General features: G+C 45.4%; 1 protein-coding gene across 1 annotated transcript in view; it reads right to left on the bottom strand.

The window, feature by feature from the left end:
• The window catches only part of LOC118378495 (phosphatase and actin regulator 3-like), an 81,380-nt gene that overhangs the window by 29,771 nt on the left and 34,717 nt on the right, over nt 1–16,892 (bottom strand). Inside the window, exons 2-7 of the mRNA XM_052506617.1 lie at nt 12,456–12,605; nt 12,202–12,375; nt 11,906–12,034; nt 9,705–9,923; nt 8,490–8,718; nt 4,520–4,770 (exon numbers count right to left, since the gene is read on the bottom strand). Coding sequence (XP_052362577.1) covers nt 4,520–4,770; nt 8,490–8,718; nt 9,705–9,923; nt 11,906–12,034; nt 12,202–12,375; nt 12,456–12,605 — 1,152 coding nt within the window. The remainder of the gene's footprint in view (nt 1–4,519; nt 4,771–8,489; nt 8,719–9,704; nt 9,924–11,905; nt 12,035–12,201; nt 12,376–12,455; nt 12,606–16,892) is intronic.

The raw sequence follows: 16,892 nt of genomic DNA, 5'->3' as shown, positions 1-16,892 counted from the left end.
CCTTTAATAATGGAACACTGGTCCCTTTAATAATGGAACACTGGTCCCTTTAATAATGGAACACTGGTCCCTTTAATAATGGAACACTGGTCACTTTAATAATGGAACACTGGTCCCTTTAATAATGGAACGCTGGTCCCTTTAATAATGGAACACTGGTCACTTTAATAATGGAACACTGGTCATTTTAATAATGGAACACTGGTCACTTTAATAATGGAACGCTGGTCCCTTTAATAATGGAACACTGGTCCCTTTAATAATGGAACACTGGTCACTTTAATAATGGAACACTGGTCACTTTAATAATGGAACACTGGTCCCTTTAATAATGGAACACTAGTCACTTTAATAATGGAACACTGGTCATTTTAATAATGGAACACTGGTCATTTTAATAATGGAACACTGGTCCCTTTAATAATGGAACGCTGGTCCCTTTAATAATGGAACACTGGTCACTTTAATAATGGAACACTGGTAACTTTAATAATGGAACACTGGTCACTTTAATAATGGAACACTGGTCACTTTAATGTTTCCAACCTGTGTTACTCATTTCATATGTATATACGGTATTCAAGTCCATCCTATTCAACCATTGCTGTATCTATACTATTCTATCCTACGTATTCTACAGATATACTACATATTCTATCCACCTACTGTCCATAGTCTATACATCCCATCATCAATGTTCCCTCAAAAACATGTCGGCACTGAGCTAATTTCAGGCCTGCTGAGCTAATTGGCACTGAGCTAATTCCAGGCCTGCTGAGCTAATTGGCACTGAGCTAATTTCAGGCCTGCTGAGCTAATTGGCACTGAGCTAATTTCAGGCCTGCTGAGCTAATTGGCACTGAGCTAATTTCAGGCCTGCTGAGCTAATTGGCACTGAGCTAATTTCAGGCCTGCTGAGCTAATTGGCACTGAGCTAATTTCAGGCCTGCTGAGCTAATTGGCACTGAGCTAATTTCAGGCCTGCTGAGCTAATTGGCACTGAGCTAATTTCAGGCCTGCTGAGCTAATTGGACCTACTGAATTGGCACTGAGCTAATTTCAGGCCTGCTGAGCTAATTGGCACTGAGCTAATTTCAGGCCTGCTGAGCTAATTGGCACTGAGCTAATTTCAGGCCTGCTGAGCTAATCGGCACTGAGCTAATTTCAGGCCTGCTGAGCTAATTGGCACTGAGCTAATTTCAGGCCTGCTGAGCTAATCGGCACTGAGCTAATTTCAGGCCTGCTGAGCTAATTGGCACTGAGCTAATTTCAGGCCTGCTGAGCTAATCGGCACTGAGCTAATTTCAGGCCTGCTGAGCTCAAACTTGAACGTTGTGAAAATTCTTAGCAACTTCCAGCGCACATTTTGAAACAACCTGCTGGGCTTGACATGAATAACCCGTTTCTCCACGTGTCCTTCAGACAAGGAGGTGACTGTCCACATTTTGAAACAACCTGCTGGGCTTGACATGGATAACCTGTCTCTCCACGTGTCCTTCAGACAAGGAGGTGACTGTCCACATTTTGAAACAACCTGCTGGGCTTGACATTAATAACCTGTCTCTCCACGTGTCCTTCAGACAAGGAGGTGACTGAACATGTTGTTGTTTGGTGAAAGAAAATACTTTACAAAATACAATGCATTATTATTACCATACCATTAGTACAGAGAATCAGACATGATGCTAAGACCTACTGACAATGCATTATTACAGAGAATCAGACATGATGCTAAGACCTACTGACAATGCATTATTACAGAGAATCAGACACGATGCTAAGACCTACTGACAATGCATTATTACAGAGAATCAGACACGATGCTAAGACCTACTGACAATGCATTATTACAGAGAATCAGACACGATGCTAAGACCTACTGACAATGCATTATTACAGAGAATCAGACACGATGCTAAGACCTACTGACAATGCATTATTACAGAGAATCAGACACGATGCTAAGACCTACTGACAATGCATTACAGAGAATCAGACATGATGCTAAGACCTACTGACAATGCATTATTACAGAGAATCAGACATGATGCTAAGACCTACTGACAATGCATTATTACAGAGAATCAGACACGATGCTAAGACCTACTGACAATGCATTATTACAGAGAATCAGACACGATGCTAAGACCTACTGACAATGCATTATTACAGAGAATCAGACATGATGCTAAGACCTACTGACAATGCATTATTACAGAGAATCAGACATGATGCTAAGACCTACTGACAATGCATTATTACAGAGAATCAGACATGATGCTAAGACCTACTGACAATGCATTATTACAGAGAATCAGACACGATGCTAAGACCTACTGACAATGCATTATTACAGAGAATCAGACATGATGCTAAGACCTACTGACAATGCACTATTACAGAGAATCAGACACGATGCTAAGACCTACTGACAATGCATTATTACAGGGAATCAGACATGATGCTAAGACCTACTGACAATGCATTATTACAGAGAATCAGACACGATGCTAAGACCTACTGACAATGCATTATTACAGAGAATCAGACATGATGCTAAGACCTACTGACAATGCATTATTACAGAGAATCAGACATGATGCTAAGACCTACTGACAATGCATTATTACAGAGAATCAGACACGATGCTAAGACCTACTGACAATGCATTATTACAGAGAATCAGACACGATGCTAAGACCTACTGACAATGCATTATTACAGAGAATCAGACACGATGCTAAGACCTACTGACAATGCATTATTACAGAGAATCAGACATGATGCTAAGACCTACTGACAATGCATTATTACAGAGAATCAGACATGATGCTAAGACCTACTGACAATGCATTATTACAGAGAATCAGACATGATGCTAAGACCTACTGACAATGCATTATTACAGAGAATCAGACACGATGCTAAGACCTACTGACAATGCATTATTACAGAGAATCAGACACGATGCTAAGACCTACTGACAATGCATTATTACAGAGAATCAGACACGATGCTAAGACCTACTGACAATGCATTATTACAGAGAATCAGACACGATGCTAAGACCTACTGACAATGCATTATTACAGAGAATCAGACACGATGCTAAGACCTACTGACAATGCATTATTACAGAGAATCAGACACGATGCTAAGACCTACTGACAATGCATTATTACAGAGAATCAGACACGATGCTAAGACCTACTGACAATGCATTATTACAGAGAATCAGACATGATGCTAAGACCTACTGACAATGCATTATTACAGAGAATCAGACATGATGCTAAGACCTACTGACAATGCATTATTACAGAGAATCAGACATGATGCTAAGACCTACTGACCATGCATTATTACAGAGAATCAGACACGATGCTAAGACCTACTGGCAATGCATTATTACAGAGAATCAGACATGATGCTAAGACCTACTGACAATGCATTATTACAGAGAATCAGACATGATGCTAAGACCTACTGACAATGCATTATTACAGAGAATCAGACATGATGCTAAGACCTACTGACCATGCATTATTACAGAGAATCAGACACGATGCTAAGACCTACTGGCAATGCATTATTACAGAGAATCAGACACGATGCTAAGACCTACTGACAATGCATTATTACAGAGAATCAGACACGATGCTAAGACCTACTGACAATGCATTATTACAGAGAATCAGACATGATGCTAAGACCTACTGACAATGCATTATTATTCCCATACCGTTATTACAGAGAATCAGACACGATGCTAAGACCTACTGACAATGCATTATTACAGAGAATCAGACACGATGCTAAGACCTACTGACAATGCATTATTACAGAGAATCAGACATGATGCTAAGACCTACTGACAATGCATTATTACAGAGAATCAGACATGATGCTAAGACCTACTGACAATGCATTATTACAGAGAATCAGACATGATGCTAAGACCTACTGACAATGCATTATTATTCCCATACCATTATTACAGAGAATCAGACATGATGCTAAGACCTACTGACAATGCATTATTACAGAGAATCAGACATGATGCTAAGACCTACTGGCAATGCATTATTACAGAGAATCAGACATGATGCTAAGACCTACTGGCAATGTTCGTCTATGGAGATTGCATGGCTGTGTGCTTGATTTTATACACCTATCAGTAACGGGTATGGCTGAAATAGCCGAATCCACTAATTTGAAGGTATCTCCACATAACTCTGTATATATAGGACAGGAGAGATACTCTGAGGCCTCAGAGAGTAGAGGACACAATGCACTACAGCAGCACAGCCAAACACTGATTGGCTGAAGGTGTGTTTCTATGTGTGTGTGTTTGTGTGCGTGTACATGTATGTTTGTGTGTGCTTCTGTGCGTGTGCGTGTGTGTGTGTTTGAGTGTGTGTTTGTGTGTGTGTGCTTCTGTGCGTGTGCATGTGTGCGCGTTTGTGTGTTTGTGTGTGTGTGTGGGTGGGTGGGTGTGTGTGTGGGTGTGGGTGTTTACCGGAGATGACGGAGTCGTTCCAACGGTCAGGATCGTCTAGACGTCTGTTCTCCTTGTTCTCATCTGACTCTCTCTCTCTCTCCTTCTCCCTCTCCTTCTCTCTCTCCTTCTCTCTCTCCTTCTCCCTCTCCTTCTCTCTCTCCTTCTCTCTCTCCAAGGCTCCGAACAGCTCTTTCTCCACGCTGGCTGTATGCAACAGATGACCGTCAGACCGACGCTTCGGAGAAGAGTGTATCTCATTTGGTTGGAAACTGGAGGACAACAGAGCACATAGATCCCTTCAAATAAAAGGGGGGATTGATCTGGCAACTGAAGGGCTTCTGGGTTCACATCCTAACAATCCTCAACCGTTGTGGCCTTGAGCAAGGCACTTTACCCTACAACAACATGCTTTCCATCCATCTACCTGTCCTGTCTGTGCTCGGTGATTGATTGCTTGGTTGGGGGAGTTCTTCCTAGTCACTGTGCTTCTGTCTCTGCATTGCTTGGTTGGGGGAGTTCTTCCTAGTCACTGTGCTTCTGTCTCTGCTTTGCTCTTAGGGGTTTTAGGCTGGTTATCTGTAAAGCACTTTGTGACGAATGCAGATGTAAAAAGGGCTTTATCAATAATATAATGATTAGTGGTGATTGATTGGTGTCCTACCTGTGCTGTCTGTGTTCGGTGTCCTACCTGTGCTGTCTGTGATTGGTGTCCTACCTGTGCTGTCTGTGATTAGTGTCCTACCTGTGCTGTCAGTGATTGGTGACCTACCTGTGCTGTCTGTGATTGGTGTCCTACCTGTGCTGTCTGTGTTTGGTGTCCTACCTGTGCTGTCTGTGTTTGGTGATTGATTGATTGGTGTCCTACCTGTGCTGTCTGTGATTAGTGTCCTACCTGTGCTGTCTATGATTAGTGTCCTACCTGTGCTGTCTGTGTTTGGTGTCCTACCTGTGCTGTCTGTGTTTGGTGTCCTACCTGTGCTGTCTGTGTTTGGTGTCCTACCTGTGCTGTCTGTGTTTGGTGTCCTACCTGTGCTGTCTGTGTTTGGTGTCCTACCTGTGCTGTCTGTGTTTGGTGTCCTACCTGTGCTGTCTGTGTTTGGTGATTGATTGATTGGTGTCCTACCTGTGCTGTCTGTGATTAGTGTCCTACCTGTGCTGTCTATGATTAGTGTCCTACCTGTGCTGTCTGTGTTTGGTGTCCTACCTGTGCTGTCTGTGTTTGGTGTCCTACCTGTGCTATCTGTGTTTGGTGTCCTACCTGTGCTATCTGTGATTAGTGTCCTACCTGTGCTATCTGTGATTAGTGTCCTACCTGTGCTGTCTGTGTTTGGTGTCCTACCTGTGCTGTCTGTGTTTGGTGTCCTACCTGTGCTGTCTGTGTTTGGTGTCCTACCTGTGCTGTCTGTGTTTGGTGTCCTACCTGTGCTGTCTGTGTTTGGTGTCCTACCTGTGCTGTCTGTGTTTGGTGTCCTACCTGTGCTATCTGTGATTAGTGTCCTACCTGTGCTGTCTGTGATTGGTGTCCTACCTGTGCTGTCTGTGTTTGGTGTCCTACCTGTGCTGTCTGTGTTTGGTGTCCTACCTGTGCTGTCTGTGTTTGGTGTCCTACCTGTGCTGTCTGTGTTTGGTGTCCTACCTGTGCTGTCTGTGTTTGGTGTCCTACCTGTGCTGTCTGTGTTTGGTGTCCTACCTGTGCTGTCTGTGTTTGGTGTCCTACCTGTGCTGTCTGTGTTTGGTGTCCTACCTGTGCTGTCTGTGTTTGGTGTCCTACCTGTGCTGTCTGTGTTTGGTGATTGATTGATTGGTGTCCTACCTGTGCTGTCTGTGATTAGTGTCCTACCTGTGCTGTCTATGATTAGTGTCCTACCTGTGCTGTCTGTGTTTGGTGTCCTACCTGTGCTGTCTGTGTTTGGTGTCCTACCTGTGCTGTCTGTGTTTGGTGTCCTACCTGTGCTGTCTGTGTTTGGTGTCCTACCTGTGCTGTCTGTGTTTGGTGTCCTACCTGTGCTGTCTGTGTTTGGTGTCCTACCTGTGCTGTCTGTGTTTGGTGATTGATTGATTGGTGTCCTACCTGTGCTGTCTGTGATTAGTGTCCTACCTGTGCTGTCTATGATTAGTGTCCTACCTGTGCTGTCTGTGTTTGGTGTCCTACCTGTGCTGTCTGTGTTTGGTGTCCTACCTGTGCTGTCTGTGTTTGGTGTCCTACCTGTGCTGTCTGTGTTTGGTGTCCTACCTGTGCTGTCTGTGTTTGGTGTCCTACCTGTGCTGTCTGTGTTTGGTGTCCTACCTGTGCTGTCTGTGTTTGGTGTCCTACCTGTGCTGTCTGTGTTTGGTGTCCTACCTGTGCTGTCTGTGTTTGGTGTCCTACCTGTGCTGTCTGTGTTTGGTGATTGATTGATTGGTGTCCTACCTGTGCTGTCTGTGATTAGTGTCCTACCTGTGCTGTCTATGATTAGTGTCCTACCTGTGCTGTCTGTGTTTGGTGTCCTACCTGTGCTGTCTGTGTTTGGTGTCCTACCTGTGCTATCTGTGATTAGTGTCCTACCTGTGCTGTCTGTGATTGGTGTCCTACCTGTGCTGTCTGTGTTTGGTGTCCTACCTGTGCTGTCTGTGTTTGGTGATTGATTGATTGGTGTCCTACCTGTGCTGTCTTTGATTCGTGTCCTACCTGTGCTGTCTGTGTTTGGTGTCTTACCTGTGCTGTCTGTGATTGGTGATTGATTGATTGGTGTCCTACCTGTGCTGTCTGTGATTAGTCTCCTACCTGTGCTGTCTGTGTTTGGTGTCCTACCTGTGCTGTCTGTGATTGGTGTCCTACCTGTGCTGTATGTGATTAGTCTCCTACCTGTGCTGTCTGTGATTGGTGTACTACCTGTGCTGTCTGTGATTAATGTCCTTCCTGTGCTGTCTGTGATTGGTGTCCTACCTGTGCTGTCTGTGATTAGTCTCCTACCTGTGCTGTCTGTGTTTGGTGTCCTACCTGTGCTGTCTGTGTTTGGTGTCCTACCTGTGCTGTCTGTGTTTGGTGTCCTACCTGTGCTGTCTGTGTTTGGTGTCCTACCTGTGCTGTCTGTGTTTGGTGATTGATTGATTTGTGTCCTACCTGTGCTGTCTGTGTTTGGTGTCCTACCTGTGCTGTCTGTGATTGGTGTCCTACCTGTGCTGTCTGTGTTTGGTGTCCTACCTGTGCTGTCTGTGATTAGTGTCCTACCTGTGCTGTCTGTGTTTGGTGTCCTACCTGTGCTGTCTGTGATTAGTGTCCTACCTGTGCTGTCAGTGATTGGTGTCCTACCTGTGCTGTCTGTGATTGGTGTCCTACCTGTGCTGTCTGTGTTTGGTGTCCTACCTGTGCTGTCTGTGTTTGGTGTCCTACCTGTGCTGTCTGTGTTTGGTGTCCTACCTGTGCTGTCTGTGTTTGGTGATTTATTGATTGGTGTCCTACCTGTGCTGTCTGTGATTGGTGTCCTACCTGTGCTGTCTGTGTTTGGTGTCTTACCTGTGCTGTCTGTGTTTGGTGATTGATTGATTAGTGTCCTACCTGTGCTGTCTGTGTTTGGTGTCCTACCTGTGCTGTCTGTGATTAGTGTCCTACCTGTGCTGTCAGTGATTGGTGTCCTACCTGTGCTGTCTGTGATTGGTGTCCTACCTGTGCTGTCTGTGTTTGGTGTCCTACCTGTGCTGTCTGTGTTTGGTGTCCTACCTGTGCTGTCTGTGATTGGTGTCCTACCTGTGCTGTCTGTGTTTGGTGTCTTACCTGTGCTGTCTGTGTTTGGTGATTGATTGATTGGTGTCCTACCTGTGCTGTCTGTGATTGGTGTCCAAAATGTGCTGTCTGTGATTGGTGTCCTACCTGTGCTGTCTGTGTTTGGTGTCCTACCTGTGCTGTCTGTGTTTGGTGATTGATTGATTGGTGTCCTACCTGTGCTGTCTGTGATTGGTGTCCTACCTGTGCTGTCTGTGTTTGGTGATTCATTGATTGGTGTCCTACCTGTGCTGTCTGTGTTTGGTGGCCAGGGCGCGATGGAGCTCCTCAATGATGCAGCTGGGTGGTGGTGGGGGGTGCAGCATCCCCAGGTGGGGAGAGCCAGTAGGCGTGGTGATCCGTCCTCTCAGCAAGGAATCCGGGGAGGTTCTGGGCAGAGTGAAGGTCCTGGGGAAAGTGGCTGGAGACTTCTTTCTCTCTGGGTTAGCACCCGACTTAGGGAAAGGGTGAGGACCTGGAGAGAGTATGATAATAATATAATGTTACTGTTACTCTGTTGGTAAATATAATGGTGAAGGTCCTGGGTAGAATGGTTGGAGATCTCTTCATGGGATATGACCTGTTATCAGACAGTGTTACTCTGTTGGTAAATATAATTGGTGAAGGTCCTGGGTGAAATGGTACAGACATTATGGATTCATGGATTAGGTTGAGGACCTGTCTGTTATCAGACATTATGGTTGGAGACCTCTTCATGGATTAGGTTGAGGACCTGTCTGTTATCAGCAGGGACTAGGAGACTAGTCAGGATCAAGGGAAAGATGAACGGAACAAAGTACAGAGAGATCCTTGATGAAAACCTGCTCCAGAGCGCTCAGGATCTCAGACTGGGGCGAAGATTCACCTTCCAACAACCCTTCCTCACACAGCCAAGACAACGCAGGAGTCTCTGAATGTCCTTAAGTGGCCCAACCAGAGCCCGGACTTGAACCTGATCAAACATCTCTGGAGAGACCTGAAAATAGCTGTGCAGCAAGGCTCCCCATCCAACCTGACAGAGCTTGAGAGGATCTGCAGAGAAGAATGGAAGAAACTCCCCAAATACAGGTGTGCCAAGCTTGTAGCATCATACCAAAGAAGACTTAAAGCTGTAATCGCTGCCAAAGGTGCTTCAACAAAGTTTTGAGTAAAGGGTCTGAAAACTTATCTAAATGTGATTTTATTTATAATTTGTTTTTCAAAAATGACTCAAAACCTGTTTTTGCTTTGGCATTATTGGGTATTGTGTGTAGATTGATCATTTTAGAAACAAGGGGTCTTAATACTTTCTGAATGCACTGTATACAGTATTTATATATATATATATATATATATATATATTCAACCCCCTGTCAGCCCAGCTTGGACCGTATTAAGCCAGCAGTATGAGGCTTCTTAGCGTTTGCTAGCAGGCTAACAGGCCAGTAACAGAGGCTAGCTAGAAGTTGATATGAGACTTACCCTCTAGACTGCCCAGCCTGGTCAGTAGTTTGGGCCGGTTGGGGGGTGGAGGGGTGCCGGCCCGGCAGGATGGGGGGTCCATTGGGTGGGGTGTCTCCTGTCCCCCTCCTGTCTCAGCCTGTCCCAGAGTATTGTCCACACATGAGTCGCAGAGGGACGCATCCTCCTCACTCTGGCTCGGGACGGCCACCATCACAATATCCTCTGTCAGGTCCACCACTGAAACAAACAACATCATCATGTTGTTTGTTTCCTGCTTGGCCCTCCTATGTTGAACATAATAAACGGCTCTCTATCCACTGGATGTGTACCAAACTCACTAAAAGTGGCAGTAATAAAGCCTCTCTTGAAAAAGCCAAACCTTGACCCAGAAAATATAAAAAACTATCGGCCTATATCGAATATTCCATTCCTCTCAAAAATTTTAGAGAAGGCTGTTGCGCAGCAACTCACTGCCTTCCTGAAGACAAACAATGTATACGAAATGCTTCAGTCTGGTTTTAGACCCCATCATAGCACTGAGACGGCACTTGTGAAGGTGGTAAATGACATTTTAATGGCATCGGACCGAGGCTCTGCATCTGTACTCGTGCTCCTAGACCTTAGTGCTGCTTTTGATACTATCGATCACCACATTCTTTTGGAGAGATTGGAAACCCAAATTGGTCTACACGGACAAGTTCTGGCCTGGTTTAGATCTTATCTGTCGGAAAGATATCAGTTTGTCTCTGTGAATGGTTTGTCCTCTGACAAATCAACTGTAAATTTCGGTGTTCCTCAAGGTTCCGTTTTAGGACCACTATTGTTTTCACTATACATTTTACCTCTTGGGGATGTTATTCGAAAACATAATGTTAACTTCCACTGCTATGCGGATGACACACAGCTGTACATTTCAATGAAACATGGTGAAGCCCCAAAATTGCCCTCGCTAGAAGCCTGTGTTTCAGACATAAGGAAGTGGATGGCTGCAAACTTTCTACTTTTAAACTCGGACAAAACAGAGATGCTTGTTCTAGGTCCCAAGAAACAAACAGATCTTCTGTTGAATCTGACAATTAATCTTAATGGTTGTACAGTCATCTCAAATAAAACTGTGAAGGACCTCAGACTCCAGTATTTATTCTGCAGTAGTTTGTGTCGGGGGGCTAGGGTCAGTTTGTTATATCTGGAGTACTTCTCCTGTCCTATTCGGTGTCCTGTGTGAATCTAAGTGTGCGTTCTCTAATTCTCTCCTTCTTTCTTTCTCTCTCTCGGAGGACCTGAGCCCTAGGACCATGCTCCAGGACTACCTGACATGATGACTCCTTGCTGTCCCCAGTCCACCTGGCCATGCTGCTGCTCCAGTTTCAACTGTTCTGCCTTACTATTATTCAACCATGCTGGTCATTTATGAACATTTGAACATCTTGGCCATGTTCTGTTATAATCTCCACCCGGCACAGTCAGAAGAGGACTGGCCACCCCACATATGCTCTCTCTAATTCTCTCTTTCTTTCTCTCTCTCGGAGGACCTGAGCCCTAGGACCGTGCCCCAGGACTACCTGACATGATGACTCCTTGCTGTCCCCAGTCCACCTGACTGTGCTGCTGCTCCAGTTTCAACTGTTCTGCCTTGTTATTATTTGACCATGCTGGTCATTTATGAACATTTGAACATCTTGGCCATGTTCTGTTATAATCTCCACCCGGCACAGCCAGAAGAGGACTGGCCACCCCACATAGCCCGGTTCTTCTCTAGGTTTTTTCCTAGGTTTTGGCCTTTCTAGGGAGTTTTTCCTAGCCATCGTGCTTCTACACCTGCATTGCTTGCTGTTTGGGGGTTTAGGCTGGGTTTCTGTACAGCACTTTGAGATATCAGCTGATGTACGAAGGGCTATATAAATACATTTGATTTGATTTGATCATCAACAACACAGTCCTCTGTCAGGTCCACTACTGAAACAAACAATATCATCCTCAACAACACAGTCCTCTGTCAAATTATTGATATTAAAAGTTTTCTTGTAAATCTGAAATGAATCAGCTGGCTTACTGTGGTTCTGATCTCCTATCATTGTGCCTTTATAAGATGCCATACATAATATGACTGCAGAGGTTCATGAAAACAGCCGACACTGCACTGCAGTCCTAAATCAAAATTTGGGGTGACATTTGTCCTACCTGTAGAGGGGTTAGAGGTCGGAGGTCAGAGGTCGTACCTGTAGAGGAGTTGTCTTCGTCGCTGACCAGGTCCTCTGAGGTGGTTGCCAGGGGAGCCAGAGGTTCCTCCTCCTCTGCATCTGATTGGCTGGGAGGGTCTTCTACCCCCCCACACGCCTCACAACACTCTAAACACAGACACAGACACACAGACACAGGAGTTATACAGAAGTGTGTGTGTGTGTGTGTGTGTGTGTGTGTGTGTGTGTGTGTGTGTGTGTGTGTGTGTGTGTGTGTGTGTGTGTGTGTGTGTGTGTGTGTGTGTGTGTGTGTGTGTGTGTGTGTGTGTGTATACCTGGCTCAGTCCCCTCCAGGCCCCTCCTAACCAGTTGGTCTGGGGTCTCCAGGCCCCTCCTAACCAGTTGGTCTGCGGTCTCCAGGCCCCTCCTAACCAGTTGGTCTGGGGTCTCCAGGCCCCTCCTAACCAGTTGTTCTGGGGTCTGTAGTACCTCTGCCTTCCTCTCTACAGCTGAAACACACAGAACAATATCAGCAGGTTCATCACACATACATTCCGTTAGATAAAAGTCAAGTGTCCATCTTGGTCACCTGAGGAGTTCTGCTGCTTCTTTTTCCTCCACTTCCAGGGTTTAAAGATCCGTCCCAGACTGGCCAGTTTACTGTTCATCCTTACCGGAGGGGTCCGCACCCCCGAGACCACACCCCCCAGAGCACCCTCCCCCTGCTGCTGCTCCATCACTGAGAGGTGAGAGGGAGGAGGAGAGGAGAGGAAGGGAAGAGAAGAGAGCTCAGATTTAACCCAGCATCACCTATAGGACTAACAGGGAACTGTTAGAGGGTAGTGCGAATGGCCCAGCACATCACTGGGGCCAAGCTTCCTGCCATCCAGGACCTCTATACCAGGCGGTGTCAGAGGAAGGCCCTCAAAAATGGCCAAAGACTCCAGCCACCCTACTGTAGTCATAGAATGTTTTCTCTGCTACCGCACGGCAGGCGGTACCAGATCGCCAAGTCTCGGTCCAAAAGGCTTCAGCTTCTACCCCCCAAGCTATAAGACTGTTGAACAGCCAATCAAACCTGTTTGTATTGTCCCCACTCCACCCCCCATACGCCCCCATACGCTGCTGCTCCTCTCTGTTAATTATCCATGCATAGTCCCTTTACCTCTACCTATATCTACATATTACTTGAATTACCTCAACAACAAACAAAAAACTTAGAACATCAAACCAAAAGCATGGAGACCCAAATAATATGATGAATTACACTTCAAGACAAGACATTACACCTTCATTACTGTGAGACTTTGAACCTCTATAAACGTAACACTCGGAACCAGAAAAGCACAGTACAACAGCAAGCAGCTGACACTAATTGAGGAGTCCATAAACACAACCTGAAAGAAAATTCAAACTAGAGGAATTAGCGATACAAAATGGGGACATATGGACAACCCGTTTAAAAACCCTCTACAACATCGTTCAAATTGATGCAAACGCAGAACAATGTTAAATTCATGAGAAGTTCAATGTTACAATCCAAAAGACTGCTGAACAGCTTCTACCCCCAATCCTTAACATTGTTGAACAGCTTCTACCCTCAATCCATAAGGCTGCTGAACAGCTAATCACATGGATACCCGGACTATCTTATAAATGGATACCCGGAATGTCGTATAAACCCAAGATGGATTAGCAGTAGGACGTGTGTATTTGTCTTTGTCTTATCCCGTGTCTTATCCCGTGTAAATAGCCAGTCTTTTTCGTATATAACTTAATCTCACTTTCTATCCACGAACGAAATATACTTTCCTGTAACCCGCCTCACCCAATGTGGTAGGGATCTGCAATTTTTATTCCTTATAACTGGAACTTCCATCAGGATCAAGCCAGCTAACTAGTTATTAGTCTTTGTTAGCCACGGATAGCGGTCTTCACCTTTTTCTCAGTCACCAGCCAGCCTTAGCTCGGACAAAACCTACCAGTCTGCACAGCGCGATATCAACCCAGAGCATATCGGACTGCTTCTCTCTACCACATCACCGGATTCCTGCCGCTCTGGATCATTACACCGGATCATCGCAGTTAGCTAGCTGAAAACGTCTGGCTACTGTTAGCTAACAGTCCCGAAGCAAGCACCAGCAAGCCTTAAGCTTTGGACTCTATGATCACTCGGCTACACAGCTGATGCCTCCTGGACTGTTTCAATAACACGGTACCTCATTTTGTTTACATGTTGGCCCCAGCCTCGAACTCAGGTCCTGTATGTACCTAACTGACCCGCTCTGCCCATTCATCACCATTTACCCGTTGTTGTCATAGCTCTCCTGAGCAACACCTGTGATTGCTTTATGCCTCTCTCTAATGTCAATATGCCTTGTCTACTGCTGTCTTTGCTAGTTCTTATTGTTCCATTTCACTGTAGAGCCCTCAGGCCTGCTCAAAATGCCTTATAAAACTATTTTTAGGTCCCACCCCACACATATGCGAAGACCTCACCTGGATTAACTGACGCTACCAGAGACAAAACCTCTCATCGTCACTCAACACTTAGGTTTACCTCCACTGTACTCACATCCTACTATACCCTTGTCTGTACATTATGCCCTGAATCTATTCTACCACACCCAGAAATCTTCTCCTTTTATTCTCTGTCCCCAATGCACTAGACAACCAGTTCTTATAGCCTTTAGCAGTACCCTTATCTGTTCCTCTGGTGATGTAGAGGTTAACCCAGACCCTGTAGCCCCCAGTTCCACTCCTATTCCCCAGGCGCTATAATTTGTTGACATCTGTAACCATAAAAGCCTTGGTTTCATGCATGTTAACATCAGAAGCCTCCTCCCTAAGTTTGTTTTATTCACTGCTTTAACACACTCCGCCAACCCTGATGTCCTAGCCGTGTCTGAATCCCGGTTTAGGAAGGCAAACAAAAATTCGGAAATTTCCATCCCCAACTACAACATTTTCCTCCAAGATAGAACTGCCAAAGGGGGTGAAGTTGCAAACTACTGCAGAGATAGCCTGCAGAGTTCTGTCATGCTATACAGGTCTGTGCCCAATCTACTGCAGAGATAGCCTGCAGAGTTCTGTCATGCTATACAGGTCTGTGCCCAATCTACTGCAGAGATAGCCTGCAGAGTTCTGTCATGCTATACAGGTCTATGCCCAAACAGTTCGAGCTTCTACTTTTTTTAAATCCACCTTTCCAGAAATAAGTCTCTCACTGTTGCCGTTTGTTATAGACACCCCCTCAGCCCCCAGCTGTGCCCTGGACACCATATGTGAATTAATTGCCCCCCATTTATCTTCAGAGTTTCTACTGTTAGGTGACCTAAACTGGGATATGCTTAACACCCAGGCCATCCTACAATCTAAACTAGATGCCCTCAATCTCACACAAATTATCAAGGAACATACCAGGTATAACACTAAATCTGTAAACATACCTCTGCTGTCTTCAACCTGGATCTCAGCGATCACTGCTTCATTGACTGCGTCCGTAATGGGTCCGTGGTCAAACGACCACCATCACCGTCAAACGCTCCCTAAAACACTTCAGCGAGCAAGCCTTTCTAATCGACCTGGCCCGGGTATCCTCAAAAAATGTAGAACTAAGAACAGATATAGCCCTTGGTTCTCTCCAGACCTGACTGCCCTTGACCAGCACAAAAACATCATGTGGCATACTGCATAAGCATCGTATAGCCCCCGCGATATGCACATTTTCAGTGAAGTTCGGAAACAATATACCCACGCAGTTAGGAAAGCAAAGGCTAGCTTTTTCAAACAGAAATGCGCATCCTGTAGCACTAACTCCAAAAAGTTCTGGGACACTGTAAAGTCCATGGAGAATAAAAGCACCTCCTCCCAGCTGCCCACTACACTGAGGCTAGGAAACACTGTCACCACCGATAAATCTACGATAATCGATTATTTCAATAAGCATTTCTCTACGGCTGGCCATGCTTTCCTCCTGGCTACCCCAACCCCGGTCAACAGCTCTGCGCCCCCCACAGCAACTTGCCCATGCCTACTCCATTTCTCCTTCATCCAAATCAAGAAAGCTGATGTTCTGAAAGAGCTGGAAAATCTGGACCCCTACAAATCAGCTGGGATAGAAAAACTGGACCCTATCTTTCTAAAAATGATCTGCCGCAATTGTTGCAAACTCTATTACAATCTGGAACCCCTATTACTAGCCTGTTCAACCTCTCTTTTCTATCGTATGAAATCCCTAGATTGGAAAGCTGCCGCGGTCATCCCCCTCTTCAAAGGGGGAGACATTCTAGACCCAAACTGTTACACACCTATATCCTACCCTACCTTTCTAAAGTCTTCGAAAGCCAAATTAACAAACAGATCACCAACCATTTTGAATCCCATCGTACCTTCTCCGCTATGCAATCTGATTTCCAAGCTGGTCATGGGTGCACCTCAGCCACACTCAAGGTCCTAAACGATATCATAACTGCCATCGATAAAAGACAATACTGTGCAGCCGTATTCTTCGACCTGGCCAAGACTTTCGACTCTGTCAATCATCGCATTCTTATCAGCAGACTCAGTAACCAACCTTGGTTTCTCAAATGAATGCCTCGCCTGATTCACCAACTACTTCTCAGATAGAGTTCAGTGTGTCAAATCGGAGACACGTGTTGGCCGGACCTCTGGAAGTCTCTATGGGGGTACCACAGGCTTCAATTCTTGGGCAGATTCTTTACTCTGTATACATTAAAGATGTCACTCTTGCTTCTGATTCTCTGATACACCTCTACGCAGACGACACCATTCTGTATACTTCTGGCCCTTCTTTGGACACTGTGTTAACACACCTTCAGATGCGCTTTAATGCCATACACCACTCCTTCCATGGCCTCCAACTGCTGTTAAATGCAAGTAAAACTAAATGCATGCTCTTCAACCGATCGCTGCCCACACCCGCCCGCCCGTCAAGCATCACTACTCTGGACGGTTCTGACTTAGAATACATTTACATTACATTTAAGTCATTTAGCAGACGCTC

This window comes from Oncorhynchus keta, unplaced genomic scaffold (genome assembly GCF_023373465.1).
Source record: "Oncorhynchus keta strain PuntledgeMale-10-30-2019 unplaced genomic scaffold, Oket_V2 Un_contig_269_pilon_pilon, whole genome shotgun sequence".
Classification (NCBI taxonomy): Eukaryota; Metazoa; Chordata; class Actinopteri; order Salmoniformes; family Salmonidae; genus Oncorhynchus; species Oncorhynchus keta.
This window is presented reverse-complemented; position numbering and strand designations above follow the sequence as displayed.